This window comes from Haliotis rubra, unplaced genomic scaffold (assembly GCF_003918875.1).
Source record: "Haliotis rubra isolate DU_JTF1 unplaced genomic scaffold, ASM391887v1 Scf13, whole genome shotgun sequence".
In the NCBI taxonomy this organism is placed as follows: domain Eukaryota; kingdom Metazoa; phylum Mollusca; class Gastropoda; order Lepetellida; family Haliotidae; genus Haliotis; species Haliotis rubra.
The window spans coordinates 4,377,063-4,404,061 of NW_025765225.1; the positions used below are offsets into that span (position 1 = coordinate 4,377,063).

Consider the following 26,999-nt stretch of genomic DNA (forward strand, 5'->3'; position numbering starts at 1 on the left):
ACAAAACCCCCCAATCAATTCTGCATGCTGAATAAGCTTTTGACCTGTAACTACTCTGATATGGAGGCTTTGCTACATTTTACCCCACACCTGTCAGTGATACTTCAGACTATATACACCATCGTCCCACAGTCAGAGCGCTGGCAGCCTCGTAACCACTGTACGGCATGTACAACTACAAAAGCAATACACGAGGACGATAGATGGTGACGGTTGGACGGTCCAGCAGTTTCCGGGTTATTCCGCTCGTTAATTGATAACGGCATGACATTTATAGCTGTAAGCTGTAGTCTGTCGTCAACAACACACAAACATCAGCCGTGAGGAACACCAGACTGTCACACACACACTCATATACTTGAAACAAAGGCCATTGACGGGTCTATCGTAACAGAGAGCCTTCAGCAGACAAACGAAAAATGTTATCAATTCTTCTATTGACAATCTTTGCTGTGCTGGTGAGTACATATTGTTTATATATTTACATTAACTTAATTCACATTATATTAGGCGATCGATGAGTATATGAATAAATACGTATTGGGAAAATGAACATAATATAAGAATGTATTGTTAGGTCAGCCTTTCAGAGAACATGTGGTGTCATCGATATTTGATTGTGAATGATAAACACGTGCTGTAGCTATAGACAGGATCCAACAATCGATTCTGTTGTTAGCAGAGAATAGTTATGCTCATGATTTTGGACATGTATTTGTCGCTTTTATTTGACAAACTACCGATAGAATATATCTTTTGTTTAGGTTCCAAATGTGTTTTTTGCTAGGAGGTTATTAAAGTATTAACTTAAGAACAATCCAGCATTGTAATCAGTACATTGAACTATATTATCGGTTGACAGAGGTACATGACATTATGAAACGTCTGCTTGATAACACAAACACATCTGTATGAGTCATGATATATAACTTTGCCAGTTGTTCTCGGAACTGCTGGTGACGCATCGTTCCTTGTATCTCCGTCATTGAAACACAACGATGTGTACGTTCATTGTTTTGATAATGGTTCAGTTAAGGATGTGAATTAGTTTGCTGAAATATTTTCATGTAGCAAAACTGTAATGGAATTAAAGAATGTATGGTTCATGTGACATGTGAAAATTAACAAAGGCATTATATTTCCCAGTGTCTGCTTCAGGTACATGGAGAGAAGTTATCGTCAGTACACAGAAACCAAACACTGATAGTGTCGTCTGCTCCGGATCAAAACGTGTCTGTAGCATCAGAGCAAACGACAAGCGTTGTCACCTCTCTGAGTGACAGATCTGCCACAGATACAACACCTGACCTTGTCCACACTACTGCCGCAGTAACATCTACAACATCAGGCGGTACCACCACCGCGGCAGTGACAACGTCGTTGTTACAAAATGTGGCGAAAACAGACGTAAATGAAACATTCAGTCATAATATTATCTCTACAAACCGATCAAGCGTGACAACCAAAGAAGGCGAACAAGACGATAATGGACAAACAGACTCACACAGTGGCATCAGCACCAGTGAATCTAGCACTGGTCCTGTTACCGAGTCCTGTATAGGTGAAGGGTGTGCATATAGACTCATAAAGCGTATCCCTCTACCCCAAACTGTAGGGGGAAGCACTGTTTCCAGTCTCCTTACAATACCGACTTCTCCTGCACTGGAGACACGCCAAAGCGTAGTACCATCTACAGCAAAACCAACAAGTGTTATAAGAACGACTACTACTGATCCATCGGTAAACCTTGACCATCAAGTGCCTGTTTCATCTTCAAGCATTGGAAGCAATGTTGGGGGTTATGAAACGACTACTTCGATGTCATCTAACGTCGAACACGTTGGTCAGGTTTCGGGGGATGTTGGCATGGTAAACCATGACCATCAAGAACCTATTTCATCTTCAAGCATTGGAAGCAATGTCGGAGGTAATGAAGCGACAACATTAATGTCTTTCAACGACAAAACAGATGATTTAAAACTTGGACACAGTGCCTCATCCAAAGATGCTAATCTGAAACACGAAGCTGTTTCTGACAGAAATGAAATGTCGAAGACATTATTTGAACATCCACAATCTGGTTTTTCTCATCTGTCTCTGACTGACGTGTCCATCCTCGGTGTCTTCGTAGGCTTTGCCGTAGCTGTGCTGGTCGTGGTTATTGTCGTCGTTCTCAAGCGACAGGGAGAGCGTGGGGAGAAGAAAATGACCAGTTTGAACAAGGAAACAAGGAGAATTGACATGCGAGCATTGAGGCGAAACACAATAAACGACGTGAAGGCTTCCCTGGTAGGAATACCGTCCAATGGTGATATTTGGTTGGAGATGAACAGCGATTCATCCATTGTTGTGTAACGGACTACTTGCTGAAGATGAACAGAGACTCATCCGTTGTTGTGTAACGCACAAATGGTTGGAGATGAACAGGGACCATCCGTTGTTGTGTAACGCACAAATGGTTGGAGATGAACAGAGACTCATCCATTGTTGTACTACAGACACTTGGGAGATGTGCTGAGACCAATCCACTTCAGAGTGAAAGACATTGTCTTATTTACTTACAACCTTGGATGGTGTGTAGCTTCTGTCATTTTGCGGTATGGTGCTTGGATAATCTTGTATGATATTATTTTATCGATGTTGATAAGTTCTTTGTCTTGAGTACATGGAACACCGACCTTCCACAAACGCGAACAGTTTCATCAAATTCATGTACCTTCCGGTTTGCGATATGCTTTAAGGAAAATAGTTTCGTCACTTTAGCAAATATAAGACGTTTCAAGCAGTCTTCATACAGATACAAAAAGGCAAAAGGTAAACGTAAAATAACAGCTCATCGTATAACAACAAGATTCATTTTGGATCTATGTTCTCAAAAAAAAGGTTGTGAAACAAATTCCATCCAACCAACGTAAGTTGATGTCTCATCCAAACTATTCATATCTTTATTGTTTGTATATTTTGACTATTATATTTTGGATATGATTTTTTCATTCCAGTTTACACAAGTATTACTGAATTACTTTGTACTTTTATAATGATATTTGTAATAAAACCATAAACTTTGAGATAGATACTTCAAGAGTTTTTAAAGTTACAGAATGTTATTTTTATAAAGGTATCGTATCCAAGGCTTGAATCCAGGTTATCCTTGGTCAGTATTGTGTTTGTCTGCACTTCCCCGGTATTCGTGGGTTTACCCATGTTGTACACGTATAAATCAGTGTAGAAAGCCGTATCGGGCTTCCCTCACATATCAAGCTTCACCAAACTCACTCACTGTAACAAAACTAAATATTAATACATCTGATAAAATATGGTTTATATGACAGGGACAAATAGGTCACATTGACTATAATCAGTCCGAATAACTATGTCAGTAGACCATGGATATCTACGTCATTGGCACACTGGCCCAGTTCAATTCATCAACCTGGATCTGTATACACGGTTAATACAACCCAAGGGCATTGGTATGGGTTAGAGATGCGTTAGCGAAATAGTGGTGAAATCTGTATCAAGAAGACCACTGGAAATCAGTGATGACTTTAGGTGATATTGTACACAACAAATAGCAACAATTAATACAATTAAAGGTTCGGTCCGGTGCCCGAGTCGTACCTTAATACTTCAAAGAGTGGTACTGGTTGTAATCCTGGCTTCAAGACCATCCGTATATTTCATGCGTTTCTCTTCTTTAACGCCCAAAGTGTAAAGAATCGAATCTGGAATTGACAACCCAGTGATCAACAGCATGAGCATCGAACTACTCAACGATACGATGACATTTTGTCAACCAAGTCAGCGGGCCTGTCGACCCGATCCCGATCTTACTACAAACATGTGTTGCTGAAGATCAGTTCTAACCCAGATGTTCTTGGGTCTGTGAGAAAAGGGAAAGAAGAGTTTTAGCATCACATCCAATTTATTATTACACGTTTTTCAAACTCGTGTAGTGAGAAAACGCACACGCATTTAACCCATATTTTGCCATATACTTGAAGCATTATATGTTCTCTGAAGTCACCTTGAATAACATTAAACATACATCAAGAAACTAAGGAGGTATTTGTGTTCGCATCAATCTCGAACTCTCTCTCAAGCTGGAGATATGATGTAACTGATCAGAACGGAATATTCAGTCTGGGAATCAGTAATTCCACCATCAACGTCAACACAGACAACACAACACCTCCCCCAACGACCACGATGGCTCCAAGTAAATCTTCAGTTGTTATAGCTTCCACCAAACCCTGCACCTCACAAGTCCTGTTATGATACCGGTAACTCTTCCGTCTCTCAAATATCTTCTGTAACATTCCTGACGCAACGAGGTAACCCATGCTAAAACAAACACACAAACATACACCTCACTGGCTAAGTCGGAAATTTACCCTTATAATTGACAAAGATAATGTATGGATTTCGAATATCTCTTTACAACTTTCGAGTCAACATTATTCAGGTCATTGTTAAATATGTCTCATACGGAATCTGTATATAAAAATTGTAACCGTCATTTGGTAGAAGATGAGTACCATGTCTTTTATATATGTAAGAAATATACTCACTTGAGAAAAAGTTTTCTTACCTCGTTACAGAAACATTATAACGGTAGAATTATGTTCTGTTCTGTCATGTTAATGTACTACGCTCGATAGCTTTATATTCATATAAGTTATTTAAAATGAGATCGACAGAGATGTAACACTGGGTATGGGACCTAAATATACTTTATCTTACAAATGTACTATGGGCCATGTGGCTCATACAACTTTATGGATGACAATTTCTTGTTTATTGCATAGAGCGACGTTTCGATGTAGATTCTAACATCGTTTTCAAGCTTTTTTATGTAGATACTTACATGTCGCTCTATGCAATAAACAAATTGTCATCCATAAAGATGTATGTTTCATTTTTGACTCACCAACTTCTAAAATGCCGATCAAACAATTCATTGATTGAGTGATGAACAAAACCCCTGGTTGAGCAGTATGGGGAACGTACACACATATTAATGTTATATTAAACCAATGCCCGTGAACATCACATCGTAATTCTTAAGTGTGTGGAAGGCTCCTTTCCCTTCCTCCATACTTACACATTCTCCAGGTCATCCTTCAGCGGTGAATGTAATGGAACACCGAATGCGCTTTGTTGCCAACTGATCCTTTCCCCAAGTGCAGCCAATCTGCAGTCTTCATCTGTGTATGTCTTTATTTGGTGACTGTACATAAACACAGCATGTTTGTCTGTCTGGACTCTTCTGTAATGCGCATCATAGTCAGTGGACATTATGAACGGGTTTGTTTCATTTTCTTTCTTCATTCTTGCCCAGGCCTGTCGTACATCCTTCCTGGGGGAGGTCTGGTGAAGCATTATCAGAGGACAAATACATGAAACGCTGTGTCATAATTTCTTGGCATATAATATCTCCAGGCATTTAAACTTTAGCAAGCCCCACTTTGAACCAAAAGGATTAAGTTTTAGAAAGCCCAACTGTGAAACAAACGGACTAAGCTCTGGCAAGCACCACCTTTAACCAACAGCAGTAGTACCAACTATAATGACGAACTGACTTTAAGTAACATTGAGTTTGATCAATTCAGACACATAATTTCCCACCACCTGATCTAAGAGTTAACGGGGGCGGTTGGGTAGCCTAGTGGTTAAAGCGTTCGCTCGTCACGCCGAAGATCCGGGTTCGATCCTCCACATGGGTACATGTGTGAAGCCCATTTCTGGAGTCACTCGTCGTGAAATTGCTAAAATATTGCTAAAAGCGGCGTAAAACCATATTCACTCACTCACTAATTATGAGTATATTGCAGTGTTGGCATACAGCTGGAATACCGCTGAGTGCGGCGTTAAGCACCAACCCAACCAACCAACATAGAAGTGTACGTGTAATAACAATGTTTATCAGAAGTTAGGTATCGCAATTAAAACCCTTTATATGAAACCTTTCAGCAAATTTCAAGCATATTATCTATCAGACAATTGCCTAATGCTATGAATACTAACCTTAAATAGTTCGTAATTAACGCCTTCAATAGGCATTCCCAAAGTGTAGTCCTGCCTCTCTACCAGCTCCATAAGGTTTCAAAATGGCGGCTTCTGTTTTGTCACTGATAGTCCGGCTGCGAGATTTGCAGAATAAATGGACACTGTGACAATTAGAAATAGCCACCAGAACGCTATGAGCACTTTACTGCCACACGATTGCGGGGTCAGTTTTGGATGTGTCATGGACAAATCTGACAAGAAAATGTGATACATAATAAAACATATACACCCAAAATTAATAATTGAAATGGACAAACTGAAAACAACATCAGACGTGGATGCAGGTGACGATGAAGAAATCTGAAATCACAAATTTGTGTAAATGTGCATATTTTGAAGCTTTTAAAAATCGGTAAACAACATAAACTCTGTCAAAAAAGAAACGCAACCCCCTGTATTTTAGAGATTTTGATCTGAAGTTTTAAGACGACACAGCATTGTTATTATTTAAGACAGAAGTCTGAAATTTGGCAGAATAATAACCAAGATGGGCATGTTTAAAATTGTCATTTCAAAAGTCATCTCACAGACACCAGTTTGTCACCAGGGGGGCGTCTTTCTCAGTATCTCGTATGAGCACCACGAGCTGCAATCACTGCACGGCATCTCCTTGGACAAGAACGGATAAGACGCCGGATTCTTTCCTGGGGGGAATGGCTCTCCACTCCTCCTGCAGTGCAACGCCGAGCTGTTGCAGCGTCTGTGGCGGCGGCTGACGTTGACGTACGCGTCGACCCAGAGTATCCCACAGGTGTTCAATAGGGTTGAGGTCTGGTGATTTAGAGGGGCTATGGCAAGACATTGACGTTGGAATTCTGCAGAAAGTTCATTGTTGCACGTGCAGTATGAGGCCGGGCGTTGTCTGGTTGAAAAATCTGTGTCTGTTGGTCAATAATCGGGAGAAGGTGAGGCTGTAATACGTGGTTGATGTAACGTTGGGCTGTCAGGTTCCCTTCAACGATCACCAAGTCTGATTTCTGGTTGTATGAGATGGATCCCCAAACCATAACGCTTTCTCCGCCAAATCTGTCACCCTGTCGGACGCAGATGGGCGCAAAACGTTCATGACGTCTCCTATACACGTTTTTCTTCCGTCGTGATGTTGCAAAAGAAAACAGGATTCATCAGAAAACCAGATGCGCCTCCAGTTTTGTAAAGTCCATATCCTTACGTTGTTGCACCACCTGAGTCGTCGGCGGAGATGTAGGGGCGTAGTACAGGTCCAACAACTGGTCTACAGGCACGTAAACCCGCTTCTTTCAGACGGTTCCTAATCGTTTGAGCTGACACTCTCCTCAAACCTGGTATTTGTGTGGCAGTCACGGTTGGTAGGGCATGCCGATTACGCAGGTGATGGACGGATGTACCGATCTTGAAGGGGTCGTGATTCTTGGCCTTCCACTTCTCGGGCGATCGTTGGTCAAATTGAAGTTGTTGTAGCGGCTCCAAAGTCGGGATATCGTTGTTTTGTGAACATTTAGGTGCCGTGCAACAGTTCCAAAACTTTCTCCGGCGAACACGACCAATGGCGATATTTCGGTCGGCAGCACTCAATCGTGGCATTTTTCACACAGCTTTTCGGCGACAAATGAATGAATATAATACGAAAGCACATGGGCTTTTATACACTTCATTAACTGCCATTTTCATGATTTGCATGTGTTTTTTGTGCGAAGTCACCATGAGGGTCATTTCATGCGTTGTGACGGAATAAGCAATAAAATATTCGAATAATTATAATAATCAAATAATCTCAGGGGTTGCGTTTCTTTTTCTTTAATTATCTCTATCTATACAATCATATCTATCTACATATGTATATAGAGGCGGCGGGGTAGCCTAGTTGTTAAAGCTTGTGCTTCTCACGCCGAAGACCCAGGTTCAATTCCCCACATGGGTACAATGTATGAAACCCATTTCTGGTGTCCCCCGCCGTGATATTGCTGGACTATTGCTAAAAGCGGCGTAAAACTAAACTCACTCACTCACTCTGGCGTCCCCGCCGTGAATATTGCTAAAAGCGGCGTAAAACTAAACTCACCCACTCAAATATCTATATACATGTATATCTATGAGCGTGCGCGTTTGTGTTTCTGTGCACTTAAAAATTCGAAACAAAACACTTATTATTGCTTCGAAGTGTACCTTACCCTGCTTGAGTATTGTTGCAACTGTAAACCACAGCATTTCATAACAGTACCCGTATTTTGATAAGCCCACTTCTATACCAATTAAAGTTATCCTGTACACGATTTGAAACAAGAATCCACATAGGAAGACGACCAGAAACACTTCCAGTTTGAACGGTTTGGCCAGAAGCAGCCATCGACTGCTGTCGTCGTCAACCTTCTTGTACATCACATCCACGTAGCTATACATTATAGGGGGCATGATGAAGTCCATGACAGCAATCCTGTCTTCGTGAACACTTAGGTCCGCTGCTACCAAATCAACCTCCTGAAGTGGAGAGATGAAAAGCAAATGGGTATACTAGGCACGTAATGAGAACTACAAAGTTGTAAACTAAAACCTCCTGAAGAATGGCACGACTCTTTATGGAAGACAAATTCTTTATTATATACTAGGCAGCAAAAGAAACGTCAGTTTGGAATTTTCCTTCGCAGAAACTGATAACTGTAAATTCATTTAATGTTGTGATTGTATATTTTTTACAACATCTCCAACTTTACCTGAGCAAAGACATTCCTTCTCAAACTCAGAATGGAACCCAGGAAATGGTCTCAAAAACGCAACCTGATATCGGAGATGTAACGGTGTTCTCCATGTTTTTCATGCAACTCATGCTGCACGAGCTGTTCACAAGGACCAGCCCTATAAAATGCACCCCCAAACCTGGTTGAAACATTCACATTACAACGTCAGCAGGATGCTCCTTCTCACGACAGCTCAGTGGAACCAGGCGCTAGGAAGACTTGAAGCTGGCCACACTGCACAAGCCGTTGCCAATCACTTCCAGGTCAATGTTCGGACCATCTACAGGCTGCAGCAACGTTTCCGGGCCACCAACACCACAAATGATCGCCCCCGTACTTGCAGATCAAGGGTGACAACAAGACGACAAGACCGCCATGTTGTGCGACAGCATGTACAGAATCCCTTCATGCAGGCATCCGAAACAGCACGCCAGACAGTGGGAACACACAGAAGACCACTCAGTACTGATACAGTACGCCGACGTCTTAACAGCGGGAACCTCCATTGCCGTAGACCTTACTGTGGACCTATCCTCACCCCTCGTCATCGGCGTGAACGTCTACAGTTTGCCCTACAACACTAAAACTGGCGATACAGGCAATGGAGAACTGTTCTGTTCACAGATGAGAGTCGGTACTGCGTATCAACTGCAGATGGCAGAACAAGAATATGGCGACGACGTGGCCAGCGTTACTCAGACCAATGTGTTATGGAAAGAGAGTCATGGGGAGGTGCAAGCGTCATGGTATGGGGTGGAATAGGCCTGAACCAGAGAGTGGGTCCTGTGGTGTTCCAGAACCTTGGTCCAGGGAGAGGAAGCTGGCATCACAGCGGTGCGCTACATCGACCAAGCTCTCAGACCCCACGTCATACCACATTTCGCACGTCACCGGACCAACATTCTCCAGCATGATAACGCCCGGGCCCATGCTGCCAGAGCTACACGGGACTTCCTACAGCAGAACGGTGTCAACATTATGCAGTGGCCAGCCTTTAATCCTGATTTAAACCCAGCTGAACATCTTTGGGATGAAATTCAGAGGAGACTGAATAATATCAAACCAAGGCTGAACACAAGGCTGATTTATTGCGCCAGGCCTTTCTCAGAGTGCGGTTCAAGGTGCCAACGGCCTTCATCAATTGATTGGTGCACTCGTGGTGGTCACACTAGATACTGAAGTCAAGAGTCTGAATGGACTGCAAACGTTCACGTAATGTCATGGAATTGTGCTGAGTTATTCATTGATGTGTCAAGATATTGTACACAAAAATTGTTTTTGATCCGCTTATTATGTCCATTTCTGTAATGATTTGATTACAGTGCCTATCTAATTTTGAATTCGTACTGACGTTTTTTTTACTGCTGAGTATATTATTACGCCTCGTTTACGAATAAATTCCTATACCATTTACAAGCCATCTTGAGCGTAATATAGAAGTTCTCATCCTTAAAGTGTCGCGAATAGCTGCAAATTTCTGATGACGCTTAAAACAACATGTCCTCACTCACTCGTCCATAAACTACCTTACTTTTGTTCTAATTTGCCAAGTGATGTTAAGCAATATATATGAAGTTGCAAATCGCATTATTTTTCTGGAAGGTTGATTATTTGTCAAGTGCAAGGATTACTACTAATGTTAGTGTCTTAATAAACAATTTTGACTTTCATTTGTAATAATCAGTGTCACTTTTGCATTTTTCGAGTATATACACACTCTTCTTTGTAGTTGACCGGTCATTCCGTTCCATGTCGCATTCATCTCCTGGCCCCATTCTTTGTCAGTTGGGGGCTGAAGGTGGTAGCTGAAAAATATCGATGGCACCTTTGTTGGACATTGCTGAACCGATACGGATAAAATTTGTTTGCATTTTCTGTCTTAATCCTTCGCTTTGCTTATGTCTGAAACATATATTTAGGCTGTCCCAAAGTCGTGTGTTCGGGGCGGTATAAAGTTTTGTTTGCCTTTAACGCAAGAAACGACAGAGAAAACAGGAAATGGTTAAACGTGGCTGTCCCAGCCTACTGTCATCCAAAGTATGGCTGTCCTGCTGGAAAACCATTGCAGTTCTTTCCTATGACAAGGTTCCAGATAACATCACTATTACATCAATCCGTTTACTGTTTGAGCAAAGATTTTGGTTTGTGACATATCAAATAATATCCCGTATAGTATGTTAACTGAGAAATATGTACGAGTATATGCCAAAGCCACACCTCAGTAATATGAAGTTTTGGTTATAAAGTCATTGTCCATTCCTCATTTGTATTGCATTCAAACGCACCGAAGAATCATTGTAAAGAAAAGTACCGCAAGCCACGCCTCAAAGATTAACCATACACCCCAAAACAATGAAGTATTTGTGATTTTCGAAAAACGAAAACCAAGAGTTGCTTTCCAATTCTTTGCAAACATTAAATTTGTACACCACGATCCCTTACAACATTCTTAAGGAAGCCTTGGGCGAATGGAGTATAGTTTTATGCCGCTTTTAGCAATATTCCAGCAATTTCAGGGCTGGGGACACCGGAAATAGGCTTGACATATTGCACCCATGTGGGGAATCGAACCCTGGTCTTCGACGTGACGAGCGAACGCTTTAACCACTAGGCTACCCCACAGATGACGAATCGTCAAGACCACTTCCTGAAAGGCACATGCCTTTCGACCATGTAGCCATGTCAGCTTACCCTTGCAGAATCCTCTGTGGTCGAGTGGGTTAGGTAACTGACTTTATGTGCTTACGACTTGTAGCGTTACTCTGAGAGTGTCGGTTCAAATCCCAAATGTTGCTGAGTCCAGATGGTACTATCAAGTGGACTTTAGTATGAAAGTGTTATCCCAAATATAACATTTGTTACTTTTGACCACTTTCTGAAAGGCATGCTTAAAACGTCATTCATAGAGTTACATGTTTAACTTTCCAACAGGCAAGTATTTTTTAATGATATATCCCAGCAGCTTCAATTTTTGACGTCAACATGTTGCACTATCGAACGCGTTTGTTTCTTCGAAGATTTCACAGAGTATCATGTTACTCGTGCTAAACATGTTTGACCATGGTTACGACATTACAGGCCTGGGTAAGGTGTTAAACCGTTCCTTTTATGGATTGGACATGTCCAAATTTGACACCGCGACATAAAATTTGACGCTTATCATATGTTCCCATGTTTTTTCAGGGGTAGAATCGTCATGCCTTTGCATGTGTTTGTGACGGGTGTGATATCATGGTTCCATTGTGGTTCATAATCACTTCGTATAATAACAGAGATGATCTTGTATGTTTCACTTATTTGAATATATCCAGTTGTGATAACATCTCCATGCCTATAGGATGTACTAATCGGACATTTACCACGGCTGGCACATGTTTGGATTACATTTCATTTCGACCCGTGAAAATCCGGGTTAGAATTGATCTTCAGTAACCCATGCTTGTCGTAAGAGGCGACTAACGGGATCGGGTGGTCAGGCTCGCTGACTTGGTTGACCCATGTCATTGTATCCCAAGTGCGCAGATCGATGCTCTAGCTGTTGATCACTGGATTGTCTGGTCCAGACTCGCGTATTTACAGACCGCGGCCATACAGCTGGACTATATCTGAGTGCGACGTAAAACTAAACTCACTCACTTACTGTCATTTCATTACAGATTATGTAGCAGCCTTTGAGTTTGTTCTTAAATGTTGTTAATATTCTACTCACCTGAAATTAAGGACATCTGCCAAGTTTTCCAGGATTTCATATACAGGTCCGGAAATAATGATTCTTTCGTCGATCTGGCTCATTTCAAGAATACCTATGGACTGATATGATCGTAAATATGAGATAGATTCTTTACCAGAAAGATCTGTGGATTAACAACACAGAGGTGGATGACTTTGAAAGTCTTCGCGAATCCTGTAATGGAACTACAAAATGAAACATACATGAAACCGGACGAGAGTCCTCAAAATATCAACGTAAAAAACATATATTTTAATTAGATTTTTGAGAGGTTACTGAAATGTTGCTTATTAAAGAACCGTGTCGTTACGCATGGATCAGTATATTTTAACTTGTTTCAGTATATTTCAAACATAATTTCCACATGTAAAGGTTCAAAGACAGGGAGCATAAGTTGGAAATTTCAAAATAGGTTGACAAGACTTAAAATAGACATTTAGGCGGCGACCATGAGAGGTATAATTTATTTTTTTGATTTAAACAATCTGACAAGAAGAAAGTGTCCTCCAAGAATTCAGAATGTAGGAAGAGAGGAAGTGTACATGTGTTCGGTGTAAAAATCAAACTCACCGTTGTCTATTGACTGTGTCTTAGAAATATATCTATTTGTCAGGATATATGACATCATAAATATGGAATATGGTAAAATACCGTTACATATTGTAGCATCAGGAGGGATACAGAGGCCAATATTAGACTGTTTTAGATTACATCATATAGAAGACTTCAAGACTCATGGAGGGAGTTTTCAATAAGTGCCTCATTTAGTATTAAATGTTACCGGTAATGTGGAGACCACTAATGACCGGTTGTTGAGTCCATAGTTCAGGTGTGGAAACAGAGCCTGTTCTGTGTTTGAGTTTGAAGTGACAGCTTTGCTCTCTCCCGTCGTGGCGTGAAATGTGTGTGCATTGGCACTGTCGTGGCTTGAGTCCTGCAGTGAATGAAAATACTCATAGATTTTGGATATACCTTGGCCAATTGGAGAAAATGTTCAGCTTATTACATCTGATATAGTCGATGTAAATACTGGCTTTTTGAATCGTTGATTTCCGAGCAAGACACACTTTTCCATATATCACTCAATGAGTCGACAATGCAATCCATATTTGCATGTGTGTTTTCTAATGATCATATGCCATATACTGTTTGTTGTTTTAACACTGAGGTGTTTAGCAAAGACGAACTATTTCCTTGTTAGAAGACAATGTTTCTAGGTTTGTCAACACCATAGACCTGCTCGTGGGTTTCACCACAGAAGGTCAGTGGCTGAGATCTGAATCCATTGCGTCTTTTCTCCCTCTTCAGCTGACACGTCGTGATATAACTGGCATAATGTTAAAAAGATGGCGTTAAACCTCACTCACTCACCTTTGTGAAGAAATACCTATTGTACACGTACCATCAACTGAAAAAATGCCACATTTTCGATGGACACAGGCAAGTCAAAGGTAATATCCATTGTGTCCTCATGGCCAAGAACGATCCACTTGGATTGGTGTCTAAAGTCGGATGTTCTGTTGAAATCGTAGCGTGCTGCCTAAAACACATGGACACAAATATGGATAATAAAATACACACACAAGGGGCGATATTTGAACAATGATAGATAGAAACTATAAAAATATGATTATTCGTTTTAAACTAGATAATTAAAAGATGCTGTTTTACGTTAAATAATAAATATACATTCAACTGTGACAACACATGCATGTTTATTTCTCTCTGTGGTGTTTGAATGTAAAAATGCGAATAACAATGATTAAAGTGTAATACATTGTACATGTGATATTCCGTGCCATCTCCAGTGACGTTATGAACAGGGCAGGAAGATCTAGTAGTTTTTCTTAGGTGTATGCGGGTAGATAACTCTTGCCTCTTATCTCAAATTACATTTAAAGTAACGAGAAGCCCAGCATTGTGTGTGATGGTCGTTATACCCTGCCTAGGCCTAGTTGCATGTTGGACTACTGTTGCTGAGAGGGGAATATTGCCATCACCGTCTTTATTGCTAGAATCACTGCTCATGTATTATGTTACCATTGAATCTGTACTGTCGCGGTGATACCTTTGTAGTGATTTGTAGTGATTTGTAACTTTAGTTAATTTGAGTGAGTGAGTTTAGTTTTACGCCGCACTCAGCAATATTCCAGCTATATGGCGGTGGCCTGTAAATAATCGGATCTGGTCCAGACAATCCAGTGATCAACAGCATGAACATTAATCTACGCAACTGGGATACGATGACATGTGTCAACCCAGTCAGCGAGCCTGACCACCCGATCCCGTTAGTCGCCTCTTACGACAAGCATGAGTTACTGAAGATCAATTCTAACCCGGATCTTCACGGGTAGTTAATTTGAGAACACAATAGTGAATTACATCATAATTGTTGTCTGTTGGTTAGAGAACTAGTTCTTTTATGGACTGATTCCCGGTTAATTTATTTTCAACTTCGGGATAAAGTATCTTTAAACTCTACCTCATCTAGGACCCTCCAGCACGATGCGGAGTCCCGGCAGAGCAGCACAATATTGACGTGTGGTTGAAGGCTGTGGTATATAGCGTGTAGGACAGGTCGAATGCCACCGTGGATAAAGTCGTATACTAACCATGCCGTTCTCGGTAACGACGATGATAATGTTTTCATCACCGATACTGCTATTGCTTAAAAGTGGAAAACGTGGTTTATACAGCACAATTAGCAAAGAATCGCAAGGGTAGGATATCGCAATATAGATTCCTTATAAATGAGTATGTCCTGTTCTATATAATTTTAAGCCTCATTACATTGAATTTGACTCCTTTTAAGTTTCTTGTTATTTAGGTATTCTCCTCTGTTTATTTGGTTTGGATATATACCCTGATCAAGTCATTGGAATTTGAACATCTTCTTCAATCAATAAACTAACAAATGGTATTTAAAATTTTTTTTTTCCAAAGTTTAAATCCAGATTTTTAAAACTGAATGTTTTAAAATTAAAATATATATGGTTGTTTGCTAGATGTACTTGGTTAGGAAAGCAGTACTTTTTTGCCGATTGTCGGAGTGCAAGTATAAAAATGTAGTTGTCTAAACTGCAATAGTAGAACATATAAAAGTATAACAATAACTTACCTGATTTCCCATCAAACACAATAGCTACAGAACGCCATCTCATGTTTTGTATCCATTTCGCCAATTCCATGATCGAGACTTTACGGTTTCCTTGACGATGGTTGATCCCATCACCAATTGTCAAGGACTGATGATCACCTAAAATAGTTACATTTTCTATTAATGTGTATGTCTAAAAGTGTGCTACCTCTCTATCTCACTGGCTCGTTCCATAATATGGACAAGTACGTATATTAAACATCTTTCTTGGTGTTACACTTGAAGTGTAAGAATTGCTTTACATTCATGCCAAGAATTACTACTGCTTTTCGTCTTGTTCGCATCCCACAAATTACACAAGGTACTTCTCATCAATTCAAGTTTTTCCAAATAACAGTTTTTCCAAATACCATTTACTAACATCTAAAGTGGTACTCTGAACACTGATGATGTGCCTTAATGCACATCGATATGACAGTCAGAAGAAACACTGCTGATGGTTTTTAAGACATGGTGAATATTCTGGAAAACAAACAAGGAGGTATATAAGGACACACATTGTAAAAACAACACCTCCAAAAACACAAACTTACATGCAGCGGAAGATAGAGCGACGAAACCAAGAAGATAGAACACCACATTTACCATGTCTTTTGGCCCTCACTGCCAGTATACTGGCAAACCATCTGTGTGGTCATCTGCATAAACGGTCAACGTGTTATACGCGCTGTCTCTAACCTTAATGGTATTGTAAACACAATGAAAGAACGCCTATTGATTATTAATAACCACATATTAATTACGTGCCCTTGCTAGTCGCAAGAGAAATCTGTGTATGTTTACACTGTAATTCATGTTGTGGCAAACAGCGTACGAACACTCTATGGAAAATATTCATCAGAACTCTTTTGTAATCTTGGATAGGTCCACCCAGATATTTGCCTTTGCCAGGACACAGGGATGATTTGGATTGCAAGGTTTATCACAATAACGGGTGGCGGATCATTTTCACTCCAGTCTATCCCATTTTACATACACGCTTTAATTGTGTTTAAACTTCATTGTACATTAAAAAATATACATAAACGCCGGGGAATACGTGTTTCAATTTTACCACGACGTATATTCCCATTGGGTTTTAGACAAAATAGCAGTGAAAATAACATTAATCGAGCGCACCTAGTGATGAAATTAGATGTAAACAGTAAACACATTCTGACATTCCAGTAGCACGGGTCCCTCTCACACTTTTCATGAAATTAAGTGTAAATACCTCTGTTATCTGTCATTTATTTTTTTTGTTTTATTGTTGAAATCCTGCCCCACATTATTCGCAGATTACAGTTATTTGTTATGTCGTGTGCTGCAGCAGAACGACCCATTTGGTAATGGAAACATTCATACGCTAGGAAATAGACAGCTGGTTTTTCTAAAATGAAACAATTGTAATTGACGTTGTATCTATTTGAAACACCTTCATTACGTCAACAACAAAGTTAATAATCAATTTTGTGACATTTCATTGTTTATAGTGTTACATGCCAGTGTGATGTTTGTAAACCAGTTGCGATTGTAACATTGTTCATGTTAAGATTCGAGGGAAGTGGTGTGCTGGTGGTGTGCTAGTGGTGTGCTGGTGTGCTAGTGGTGTGCTAGTGGTGTGCTAGTGGTGTGCTGGGGTGTGCTGGTGGTGTGCTGGGGTGTGCTAGTGGTGTACTGGGGTGTGCTAGTGGTGCGCTGGTGGTGTACTGGGGTGTGCTGATGGTGTGCTGGTGGTGTGCTAGTGGTGTGCTGGGGTGTGCTGATGGTGTGCTGGTGGTGTGCTAGTGGTGTGCTGGGGTGTGCTGGTGGTGTGCTGGGGTGTGCTGGTGGTGTACTGGGGTGTGCTAGTGGTGCGCTGGTGGTGTACTGGGGTGTGCTGGTGGTGTGCTAGTGGTGTGCTGGGGTGTGCTAGTGGTGTACTGGGGTGTGCTGGTGGTGTACTGGGGTGTGCTAGTGGTGCGCTGGTGGTGTACTGGGGTGTGCTGGTGGTGTACTGGGGTGTGCTAGTGGTGTGCTAGTGGTGTGCTGGGGTGTGCTGGTGGTGTACTGGGGTGTGCTAGTGGTGCGCTGGTGGTGTACTGGGGTGTGCTGATGGTGTGCTGGTGGTGTGCTAGTGGTGTGCTGGGGTGTGCTGGTGGTGTGCTGGTGGTGTGTGCTAATGGTGTGCTAGTGGTGTGCTAGTGGTGTGCTAGTGGTGTGTGGGGTGTGCTGGTGGTGTGCTGGTGGTGTGCTGGTGGTGCTAGTGGTGTGCTAGTGGTGTGCTGGTGGTGTGCTGGTGGTGTGTGCTAGTGGTGTGCTAGTGGTGTGCTAGTGGTGTGCTAGTGGTGTGTTGGTGTGCTGGTGGTGTACTGGGGTGTGCTAGTGGTGCGCTGGTGGTGAACTGGTGTGTGCTGGTGGTGTGCTGGTGGTGTGCTGGTGGTGTGGTGTGCTGGTGGTGTGCTGGTGGTGTGCTGGTGGTGTGCTGGTGTGTGTGCTGGTGGTGTGCTAGTGGTGTGCTAGTGGTGTGCTGGTGGTGTGCTAGTGGTGTGCTGGTGGTGTGCTGGTGGTGTGCTGGTGGTGTACTGGTGGTGTGCTAGTGGTGTGCTGAGTGGTGTGCTGGTGGTGTGCTGGTGGTGTGCTAGTGGTGTGCTGGTGGTGTACTGGTGGTGTGCTGGTGGTGTGCTGGTGGTGTGCTAGTGGTGTGCTAGTGGTGTGCTAGTGGTGTGCTGGTGGTGTGCTGGTGGTGTGCTAATGGTGTGCTAGTGGTGTGGTGGTGTGCTGGGTGGTGTGCTGGTGGTGTGCTGGTGGTGTGCTGGTGGTGTGCTAGTGGTGTGCTAGTGTGTGTGCTAGTGGTGTGCTAGTGGTGTGCTGGTGGTGTGCTGGTGGTGTGCTGGTGGTGTGTGCTGGTGGTGTGCTAGTGGTGTGCTAGTGGTGTGCTAGTGGTGTGCTGGTGGTGTGCTGGTGGTGTGCTGGTGGTGTGCTGGTGGTGTGCTGGTGGTGTGCTGGTGGTGTGCTAGTGGTGTGCTAGTGGTGTGGTAGTGGTGTGCTAGTGGTGTGCTGGTGGTGTGCTGGGGTGTGCTGGTGGTGTGCTAGTGGTGTGCTGGTGGTGTGCTGGTGGTGTACTGGGGTGTGCTGGTGGTGTGCTAGTGGTGTGCTGGTGGTGTGCTGGTGGTGTGCTGGTGGTGTGCTGGTGGTGTACTGGGGTGTGCTGGTGGTGTGCTGGTGGTGTGCTGGTGGTGTGCTAGTGGTACTGCTGGTGGTGTGCTGTGGTGTGCTGGTGGTGTGCTAGTGGTGCTGGTGGTGTGCTGGTGGTGTGCTAGTGGTGTGCTGGTGGTGGCCAGTGGTGCTGGTGGTGTGCTGGTGGTGTGCTAAGTGGTGTGGTGGTGTGCTAGTGGTGGTGTGCTGGTGGTGTGCTGGTGGTGTGCTGGTGGTGTGCTGGTGGTGTGCTGGTGGTGTGCTGGTGGTGTGCTGGTGGTGTGCTAGTGGTGTGCTAGTGGTGTGCTGGTGGTGTGCTGGTGGTGGTGCTGGTGGTGCGCTGGTGGTGTGCTGGTGGTGTGCTGGTGGTGTGCCAGTGGTGCGCTGGTGGTGAATTGTGGTGGTGTGCTGGTGGTGTGCTGGTGGTGGTGGCTGGTGGTGTGCTGGTGGTGTACTGAATTGGTGTGCTGGCTGGTGGTGTGCTGGTGGTGTGCTGGTGGTGCGCTGGTGGTGCGCTGAGTGGTGTAGTGCTGGTGGTGTGCTGGTGGTGTACTGGTGGTGTGCTGGTGGTGTGCTGGTGGTGTGCTGGTGGTGTGCTGGTGGTGTGCTGGTGGTGTGCTGCTGGTGTGCTGGGGTGGTGTGCTGGTGGTGTGCTGGTGGTGCGCTGTGGTGTGGTGCTGGTGGTGTGCTGGTGGTGTGCCAGTGGTGTGCTGGTGGTGTGCTAGTGGTGTGCTGGTGGTGTGCTGGTGGTGTGCTGGTGGTGTGCTGGTGGTGTGCTGGTGGTGTGCTGGTGGTGTGCTGGTGGTGTGCTGGTGGTGTGCTGGTGGTGTGCTGGTGGTGTGCTGGTGGTGTGCAGTGGTGTGCTGGTGGTGTGCTGGTGGTGTGCTGGTGGTGTGCTGGTGGTGTGCTGGTGGTGTGCTAGTGGTGTGCTGGTGTAGTGGTGTGCTGGTGGTGTGGTGGTGCTGGTGGTGTGCTGGTGGTGTGCTGGTGGTGTGCTGGTGGTGTGCTGGTGGTGTGCTGGTGGTGTGCTGGTGGTGTGCTGGTGGTGTGCTGGTGGTGCGCTAGTGGTGTGTGCTGGTGGTGTGCTGGTGGTGTGCTGGTGGTGTGCTGGTGGTGTGCTGGTGGTGTGCTGGTGGGTGTGCTGGTGGTGTGCTAGTGGTGTGCTGGTGGTGTGTGGTGTGCTGTTGCTGTGCTGGTGGTGGTGCTAGTGGTGTGCTGGTGGTGTGCTAGTGGTGTGCTAGTGGTGTGCTAGTTACTAGTTACTGGATGTTCGTAGGGTAATATTCCACCGTGAGGAAGTATTAAGACAATACGTAGATGTAAATGACATATCAAATCAAATTAAGACCAGAAATGTTTGAAGATTACCCTCTGTTTGCAGGCCATGCCTAGAGTGAGTGAGTGAGTCAGTTGCTTAATGCCTATTCAGCCATTTTGCAGCTATTCGCGGCCGTATCCTGGGAGCCTGGCGGTGCTAGGTGAACATTCTCATCACTGTCTCCATATTTATAATCACTGCTTATATATCATATTGCCGAAGTATATGTACTACAACTAGAAGTCTTTGCAGTAATTTGAATTGCTATGTAAACTGATTTAGTGTACTAGACAGCGCTCTCACTTGATGTCATGTACACTGAAATGTCACATTGTTGTCGGTGTCACGTTGATAGTTTGGTCACTGAAACTGGACAAGGCGGATTCACAAATGAAATGGTAAAATATGTTACATTACAACGTCTGACGGTTTAGACATTTATTGTGACTGCAAGGCCAGAAGTGAATGCTTTTACTGTGTAGAAAAGAGTGAGTGAGTATGTCTTTTTACGCCACTTTTAGCAATGTTACGGCAATATCGCGACGGGGACACCAGAAATCGACTTCACACATTGTACCCATGTGGAGAATCGAACTCGGGTCTTCGGCGTGACGAGCGAACGCTTTAACCATTAGGCTACCCCACCGCCCCATGTAGAAAAGAGTATTTCCTGATATTATATTGTCCGTTGCTTAATCAGGATTGTATTTTGAATACATATGCATGTGGCCGATTTCCTGAACGATATGGACATGTTTTCTCTCTTGAATTTGATATATACGTTCGGTGCTAAATTAGTCGTTCAACTTCGATACCGCAAACATGTTACGTTTAACAGTGGTTCGTCAGTATCAAAACCGTTAACATGGTTTCCACTGTGTTTTTGCCTTTGTGTCGTTTTGTCTATCAAGATATACATTATTAAACTGTGCTTGGGACGGGGTGTCTTACCCTTCAACAATATCGACTTACCTTTGTTGTTTTTCCGGCTGAAACCATATACCTGTGGATGCAACCATGAAGGAATTGTACGACAATGGAGAAATATTGACGTTTACATAGAATCTTGATAAAACAGAAATTAACAGGGTACGTACAAACGATTGTTTGCTCTCAAACCCATCGTTCAATACATAATACAATAGTAAATTACTTTGCTTGGATGTAATTATAAACAAACACTGAATTGGGGTCAGATGCAAGATCATGTTGTATAGTATTGACATACCAAATGACCTATGTGTTGTCAAGTGACATTTCAAAGGGGTTCTGATCCCCAATGAATTATGGGAAAAGTTTGTTTTTTGTGTTGTTTTTTTCATGTTTATATTCCCAGAATTATGTTTACAAACTTTACCGCAGTAGAACAGTACAGTACAAGTAGCTTTTAGTATGCAAGTACAGTGTTTCTTTGATATCATTGTCAAATAACATGCTGTTCACAAATATGTAAAAACGGTCAAAAACTAAGCATGTATATGAAGTGTTACATGTTTACAGATTTTACCTCAGTAGTACAGTACAGGTAGCTTCTTAGTATGCAAGTACAGTGCATATATGTCAAAATGCTGTTACATAAACGGTCAAAACTAAGATTTGAAGTGTTACATGTTTACAGATTTTATCTCAGTAGTACAGTACAGTAGCTTCTTAGTATGCAAGTACAGTGTTTCTTTGATATCATTGTCAAATAACAGGAAGTCAAAAACTAAGCATGTATATGAAGTGTTCTTAGTATGCAAGTACAGTGTTTCTTTGATATCATTGTACATGCTGTTTACACTAAGCTGTTACATGTTTACAAATATGTACAAAACGTATGCAAGTACAGTGTTTCATATCATTGTCAAATATGCTGCATGTAAAACGGTGTATATGAAGTGTTACATGTTTACAGATTTTATCTCAGTAGTACAGTACAGGTAGCTTCTTAGTATGCAAGTACAGTGTTTCTTTGATATCATTGTCAAATAACATGCTGTTCACAAATATGTAAAAACGGTCAAAAACTAAGCATGTATATGAAGTGTTACATGTTTACAGATTTTACCACAGTAGTACAGTGCAGTACAAATAGTTTCATTGTACACAAGTACAGTGTTTCCTTTGTCACTCAATCTAACATCATACTGTTCATAAATATGTAAAATGGTCAAACTAAGCATGTATATGAAGTGTTACATGTTTACAGGTTTTACATCAGTAGTACAGTACAGTACAGTACAGGTAGCCTCATAGTACATAAGTACAGTGTTTCCTTGAATTATGGGAAAAGTTAGTATATGTCATGTTTCATTACAAAAGTTAATACAATCCCTACCAGCGGTGGGGTACCCTAATAGTTAAAGCGTTCGCTCGTCATGCCGAAGACCCGGTTCGATTCTCCACATGGGTACAATGTGTGAAGTCCTTTTTCTGGTGTCACCCGCCGTGTTATTGCTGGAACATTGCTAAAAGTGCACTCACTTATAGAATCCCCAGCTTAAAGGAGAAACAGCATCTGTCGTAGCAGTGCGGTTGCCTCTTGTGCCATCGATTGCAATTGTCTGACCACGTCTTTCCATCAGTTTTATCAAATTTGTCGCTCGGCCAATATTTTCACGACAGGATATATTCGATTTTAAGTCCCCAGCTGCTCTTCTCAAACATCGTATTAATTTCGGTCATTCGCACAGTAGGCTTTTGTCATACCTATTGTAAGGTAGCCCAAGTAATTAGCAGACATTACCGATTTTCTGGTGCGCCAAGTGATTTTGAGTTATTTCTTACTATATCCATAAAACGGCGAGAGGCAACAGGAACAGCCTGCACACTCACCATGCCGGATTCAACACAGAGAGACAGGATACACAGCATTGACTTCTCTCTGTCTCTCTGCGTGCGTGCGTGCGTGCGTGCGTGCGTGTGTGTGTGTCTCTGTAATAACTAGAATTTTTGTCACGCTTTGGGCAGTGAAGTGGCCTGTGGTAAGAAATTTCGCTCGTCACACCGAAAACCTAGGTTTGTTTTTCGTTTTCCATATTGGTCCAAATTGTGAAGCCAATCTCTGATGCCCCCATCTCTGATGCCAATATGCCTAGAATATTGACAAACTATATGTATAGTTTGTGTAGAAGCAAACTCACTCACTATGTTCACGCAAAGAGGCGAATCCCAGTATCTTGCGTTACATGTATACTCGCATAGCTAACGCACATTTACTGCTTGAAACCAATAAACATCTGAACCAAGAAATTTCTGTCTTAACAAATTCAAATAGCACCTGAATTTATGTAGTGAATGGTTCAGCGACAGGGCATTGTGCAACGGCCTTAACAAAACACATAATTGACTAACACTATATAAAGTTCGAATAAGTTTATACAAAACGTAAACAGTGTGTTGTTTAGTTGAACGCGACACAATCCTCTCTACATCCCTGTCAAGTATCTGACATACTATAGCCATGGCAACCAGACTGTTCCAACCAATTGTGCCAGTCTGGCAAATGTTTGAGTAGGAAGTCAATCCCCAAACAAATCACGCCGCCCTTTTGTCCTTACCATACATTCAGAATCGATGCCCGCGCACTTTCGACATTAACACTAACCATTTGATCTTTACAGCCAATGTCTATAACATGCATTATTGGCACTACATGTGAGCAGAAATCTATACTGATTTGAAATGTTAATGACGACAGAGAACTTCAAAACATGGCCGCTGTGTTGTGGTTGTGTGTTCTAGCTGCCGCAGACGTTTCAAGTAAGTTACGTATATTTAATTTAACTAGCGTTGTGGACATAGACCTTCCGTCATATAACGAAGGATAACAATAAATGGATGAGCAACTTCTTTATAACAGTAAGAGCGACACTTCGGTGTAGGTTCTAACACCCGTATCAAGCAAGTGGCTCTGTAATACAGAAGTTGCTCATTCATATGTTGTCATCCTTCCTCATTGATCCAATGCTTCTCAAAGAACTTCTGGTCACAATTGCAATGTTGTGGTCGAATTTGTCCGAAAGACGCTCCCCCAATGTCATATCCCATGTACTTCATCTTCACACGCTAAAAATGTCATCCTAAAAGTTGAGGTAATTTTCATAGTTTCTTGTTGCATTCGAAATGTTAACGCCGGAGAATAATATGCAAATGACGGAAAAGAAAAAACGGTATTACATGAAGTAATCATTGTAATTATGTCACTAGGTGCTCGTGAAAGAATTAACACATCCTACTCTACTGCTAGCACCCAACATTCATTGCATGTATTACAGTAATTGTACACCATATAGGATGAATGGAAATATAGATCTGGTTGCCGTGTTCATTGTACACTAAGATAATACATACATATGACATGTACCTGATTGTGTTTTGAATACCTGTATTCAGGTCTAGATTACCTCCTTAACACACGAACAGGTATGCGTTAATCAAGACCATGAATACTGTGAATGTGCTTCATGAATAAAGTGATTAGACTCAAAGAACTCCAGAGAAAGAAATACATGGAAATAACTTAAGAGGCCTTGTTATGAATGCTGGCGTTATTTTCGTTATCACTTGCTTCTAGGTGGCGAGTCTCCTAAACAGTCGTCTAGGGCAGGAATCATTTCCCCCTTGTTTGTCCACTTAAACTTTCTTACCATCATAATTTAGATTTACCCATATATACTGGACAAAATAAGTTAGGCATATTGGTATTTTATATGATTGATATTTATCACTGTGTCAATGAATAAATAGATCATTATTCATAATTTCAAAATTTACATATATCCCTAACTATTTTTGTCCAGTATATTTTAAATTCCAAGAACCAGAGTCATCATCCAATGACAATTATGCTAGGGTCTTTTGATGTTGTATCGAAAAAGAAATACATATATAGACCATCTGTTGTAGTCGAGGCAATATCCTGTTAGCTTCACATATGAAAGAACCATGCTGTACCCTACTGAATAAATGTGTTTCTTTCCTTGTCTATATGTCTCTACAATTTTAAGAAAATCCATTATTTGAACAATATTTGGTATTACGTAGCTATGAACACGATATCTTTACCTGAAATAATCATTAACTTAATCAAATCGTTTCTACAATGTACAAGTAATATATGAGAGTAGATAAAAGATGATCTGGAACACTGACGTTGCATCTGTATGCATCAAACGAGTCTTTGGTAAACCATTGAACAATTGTATCAGCTTCAACTTGTTTCAAGCCACTGAAATCTCTTAAATTCGAACATTAACCTGCATGCAATATAGACAAACCTATTTCATGAGTGCGACGTTTCGTTATAGATTATTGTACCGTTGTACTGCTTGACAACGGTACATGAATCTGTATCGAAACGTTGTACTCACGAAATAAAGAAGTTGTTATCCATAAAGTTTGTCTATATTGTACTTCCCAGCTTCTAAAATCCCACTCAAAGAAATTACTGGAATGGGAATATCCAAGCACGATTTGGCCAAACCCACATTGAATTCATGGCATTTCTCAGAACGACGCGATTACCAACGACGGCGGATAAACGTGTTTTCATTAACCTTTCTGCGACCGAACGAAAAAAGAAGAAAGGCAAATCACATTGCCAGTCTATATAAGAATATATTGATGTTTTAAAGGTTATCAACCTAACATCACTGATGGTGATGTACTTCAAAAACTCAAGTATCCAATAGAAGAAATGGTGAAATGGATAGAAACCATGAGGTGGGAATCTGTGGCTGTTATATTTGATGGCAAATCAGGTATGTTCTTAGCTGTCTGTCACAAAACACAAAACAGTTCTTGTAGTTTGTATTATACACTATACAGTTGAACCTTTGGCGTGTTACAGAGACCTAATTACGTTTTGCCTAATGTGACATTAAACGAATAAAGTTATGTATCTATGGCGGATCGGGCAAGGATTGTGAGTAATATGGTTAGGCATCCTTTGACCCGAGATGACATTCAACCCAAAATGACGTTGTTATTGATACATCCGGGGATATTGTCAAGTTAAGATTCAAAACCCTCTTCATTTTGAAATCCATTTTTTGTAGTCCTATAAAAAATGGTCATCCATTTAAATCTTTCCAGCTACAATTGGGTCGCTGGCGAAAACATTGACGTCTTCATTACCAACAACGACAACGATGATCTACGACTTCATCAGCGTTGGTGTACAAACTCTCTTGCATGTTCTCTACCACAACCTGCAGCCCAACATTAATACCGTGCTTCTCTGTGAAGAGTCAAGGACATGTTGGCGATTCCTGGACGAGGTATGAGTCACCATCACTCATTTGTAAATACCTCCTAAGCCAATATTTGCTCCATCTAATACTCTTAAACTTTACAGACAAATCGATTTCATGGCTCCCAATTGCACTTTGATTGAATCAATACCAAAGAGGTTCTAAACCACGTTTCTATATATCTGTCAAACAATTTATGTTTATGTAGTTCATTCTATCGTATAATTTTCTTTGAAGGCTGCACGCTATGATCTGAAGTCCAACAGAACAACAGACTTTCGACATCAGTCCAAGTGGATCGTTCTTGGTCACGAGGATACTAGGAATGGCACCTTTAACCACTCTGGTTATCTGGAAAATGTAGCATTCTTTCAGTCAAAGGCAAGGCTGTAAAAGTTTTATAATGTTGACGCATAATGTGTTATCAAGCATCGATAGGAGTATTTCGTATAAAACATTGCTCATTTAATTGAAGACCCGTGAAGATCCGGGTTAGAATTGATCTTCAGTAACCCATGCTTGTCGTAAGAGGCGACTAACGGGATCCGGTGGTCAGGCTCGCTGACTTGGTTGACACATGTCATCGGTTCCCAATTGCCTAGATCGATGCGCATGCTGT

General features: G+C 42.0%; 2 protein-coding genes and 1 long non-coding RNA gene across 3 annotated transcripts; all 3 read left to right on the top strand.

Annotated features, from left to right (window-relative positions):
* Positions 1-214: 214 nt before the first annotated feature.
* On the top strand, positions 215-3,068 carry LOC124267203. Its single transcript, XM_046702119.1, has 3 exons — positions 215-458; positions 1,159-2,385; positions 2,432-3,068. Exons 1-2 carry the CDS (start codon positions 420-422, stop codon positions 2,353-2,355), a joined length of 1,236 nt encoding a protein of 411 aa, XP_046558075.1. The 5' UTR covers positions 215-419; the 3' UTR covers positions 2,356-2,385; positions 2,432-3,068.
* Positions 3,069-21,640: 18,572 nt separating this feature from the next.
* On the top strand, positions 21,641-22,145 carry LOC124267254. The gene is made up of 3 exons (XR_006895988.1): positions 21,641-21,669; positions 21,778-21,812; positions 22,087-22,145. It is a non-coding gene; the product is annotated as an uncharacterized LOC124267254 (long non-coding RNA).
* Positions 22,146-23,815: 1,670 nt separating this feature from the next.
* On the top strand, positions 23,816-26,827 carry LOC124267255. The gene is made up of 4 exons (XM_046702167.1): positions 23,816-23,888; positions 25,763-25,888; positions 26,223-26,407; positions 26,618-26,827. Exons 1-4 carry the CDS (start codon positions 23,840-23,842, stop codon positions 26,771-26,773), a joined length of 516 nt encoding a protein of 171 aa, XP_046558123.1. The 5' UTR covers positions 23,816-23,839; the 3' UTR covers positions 26,774-26,827.
* The last annotated feature ends 172 nt before the right edge of the window (positions 26,828-26,999 follow it).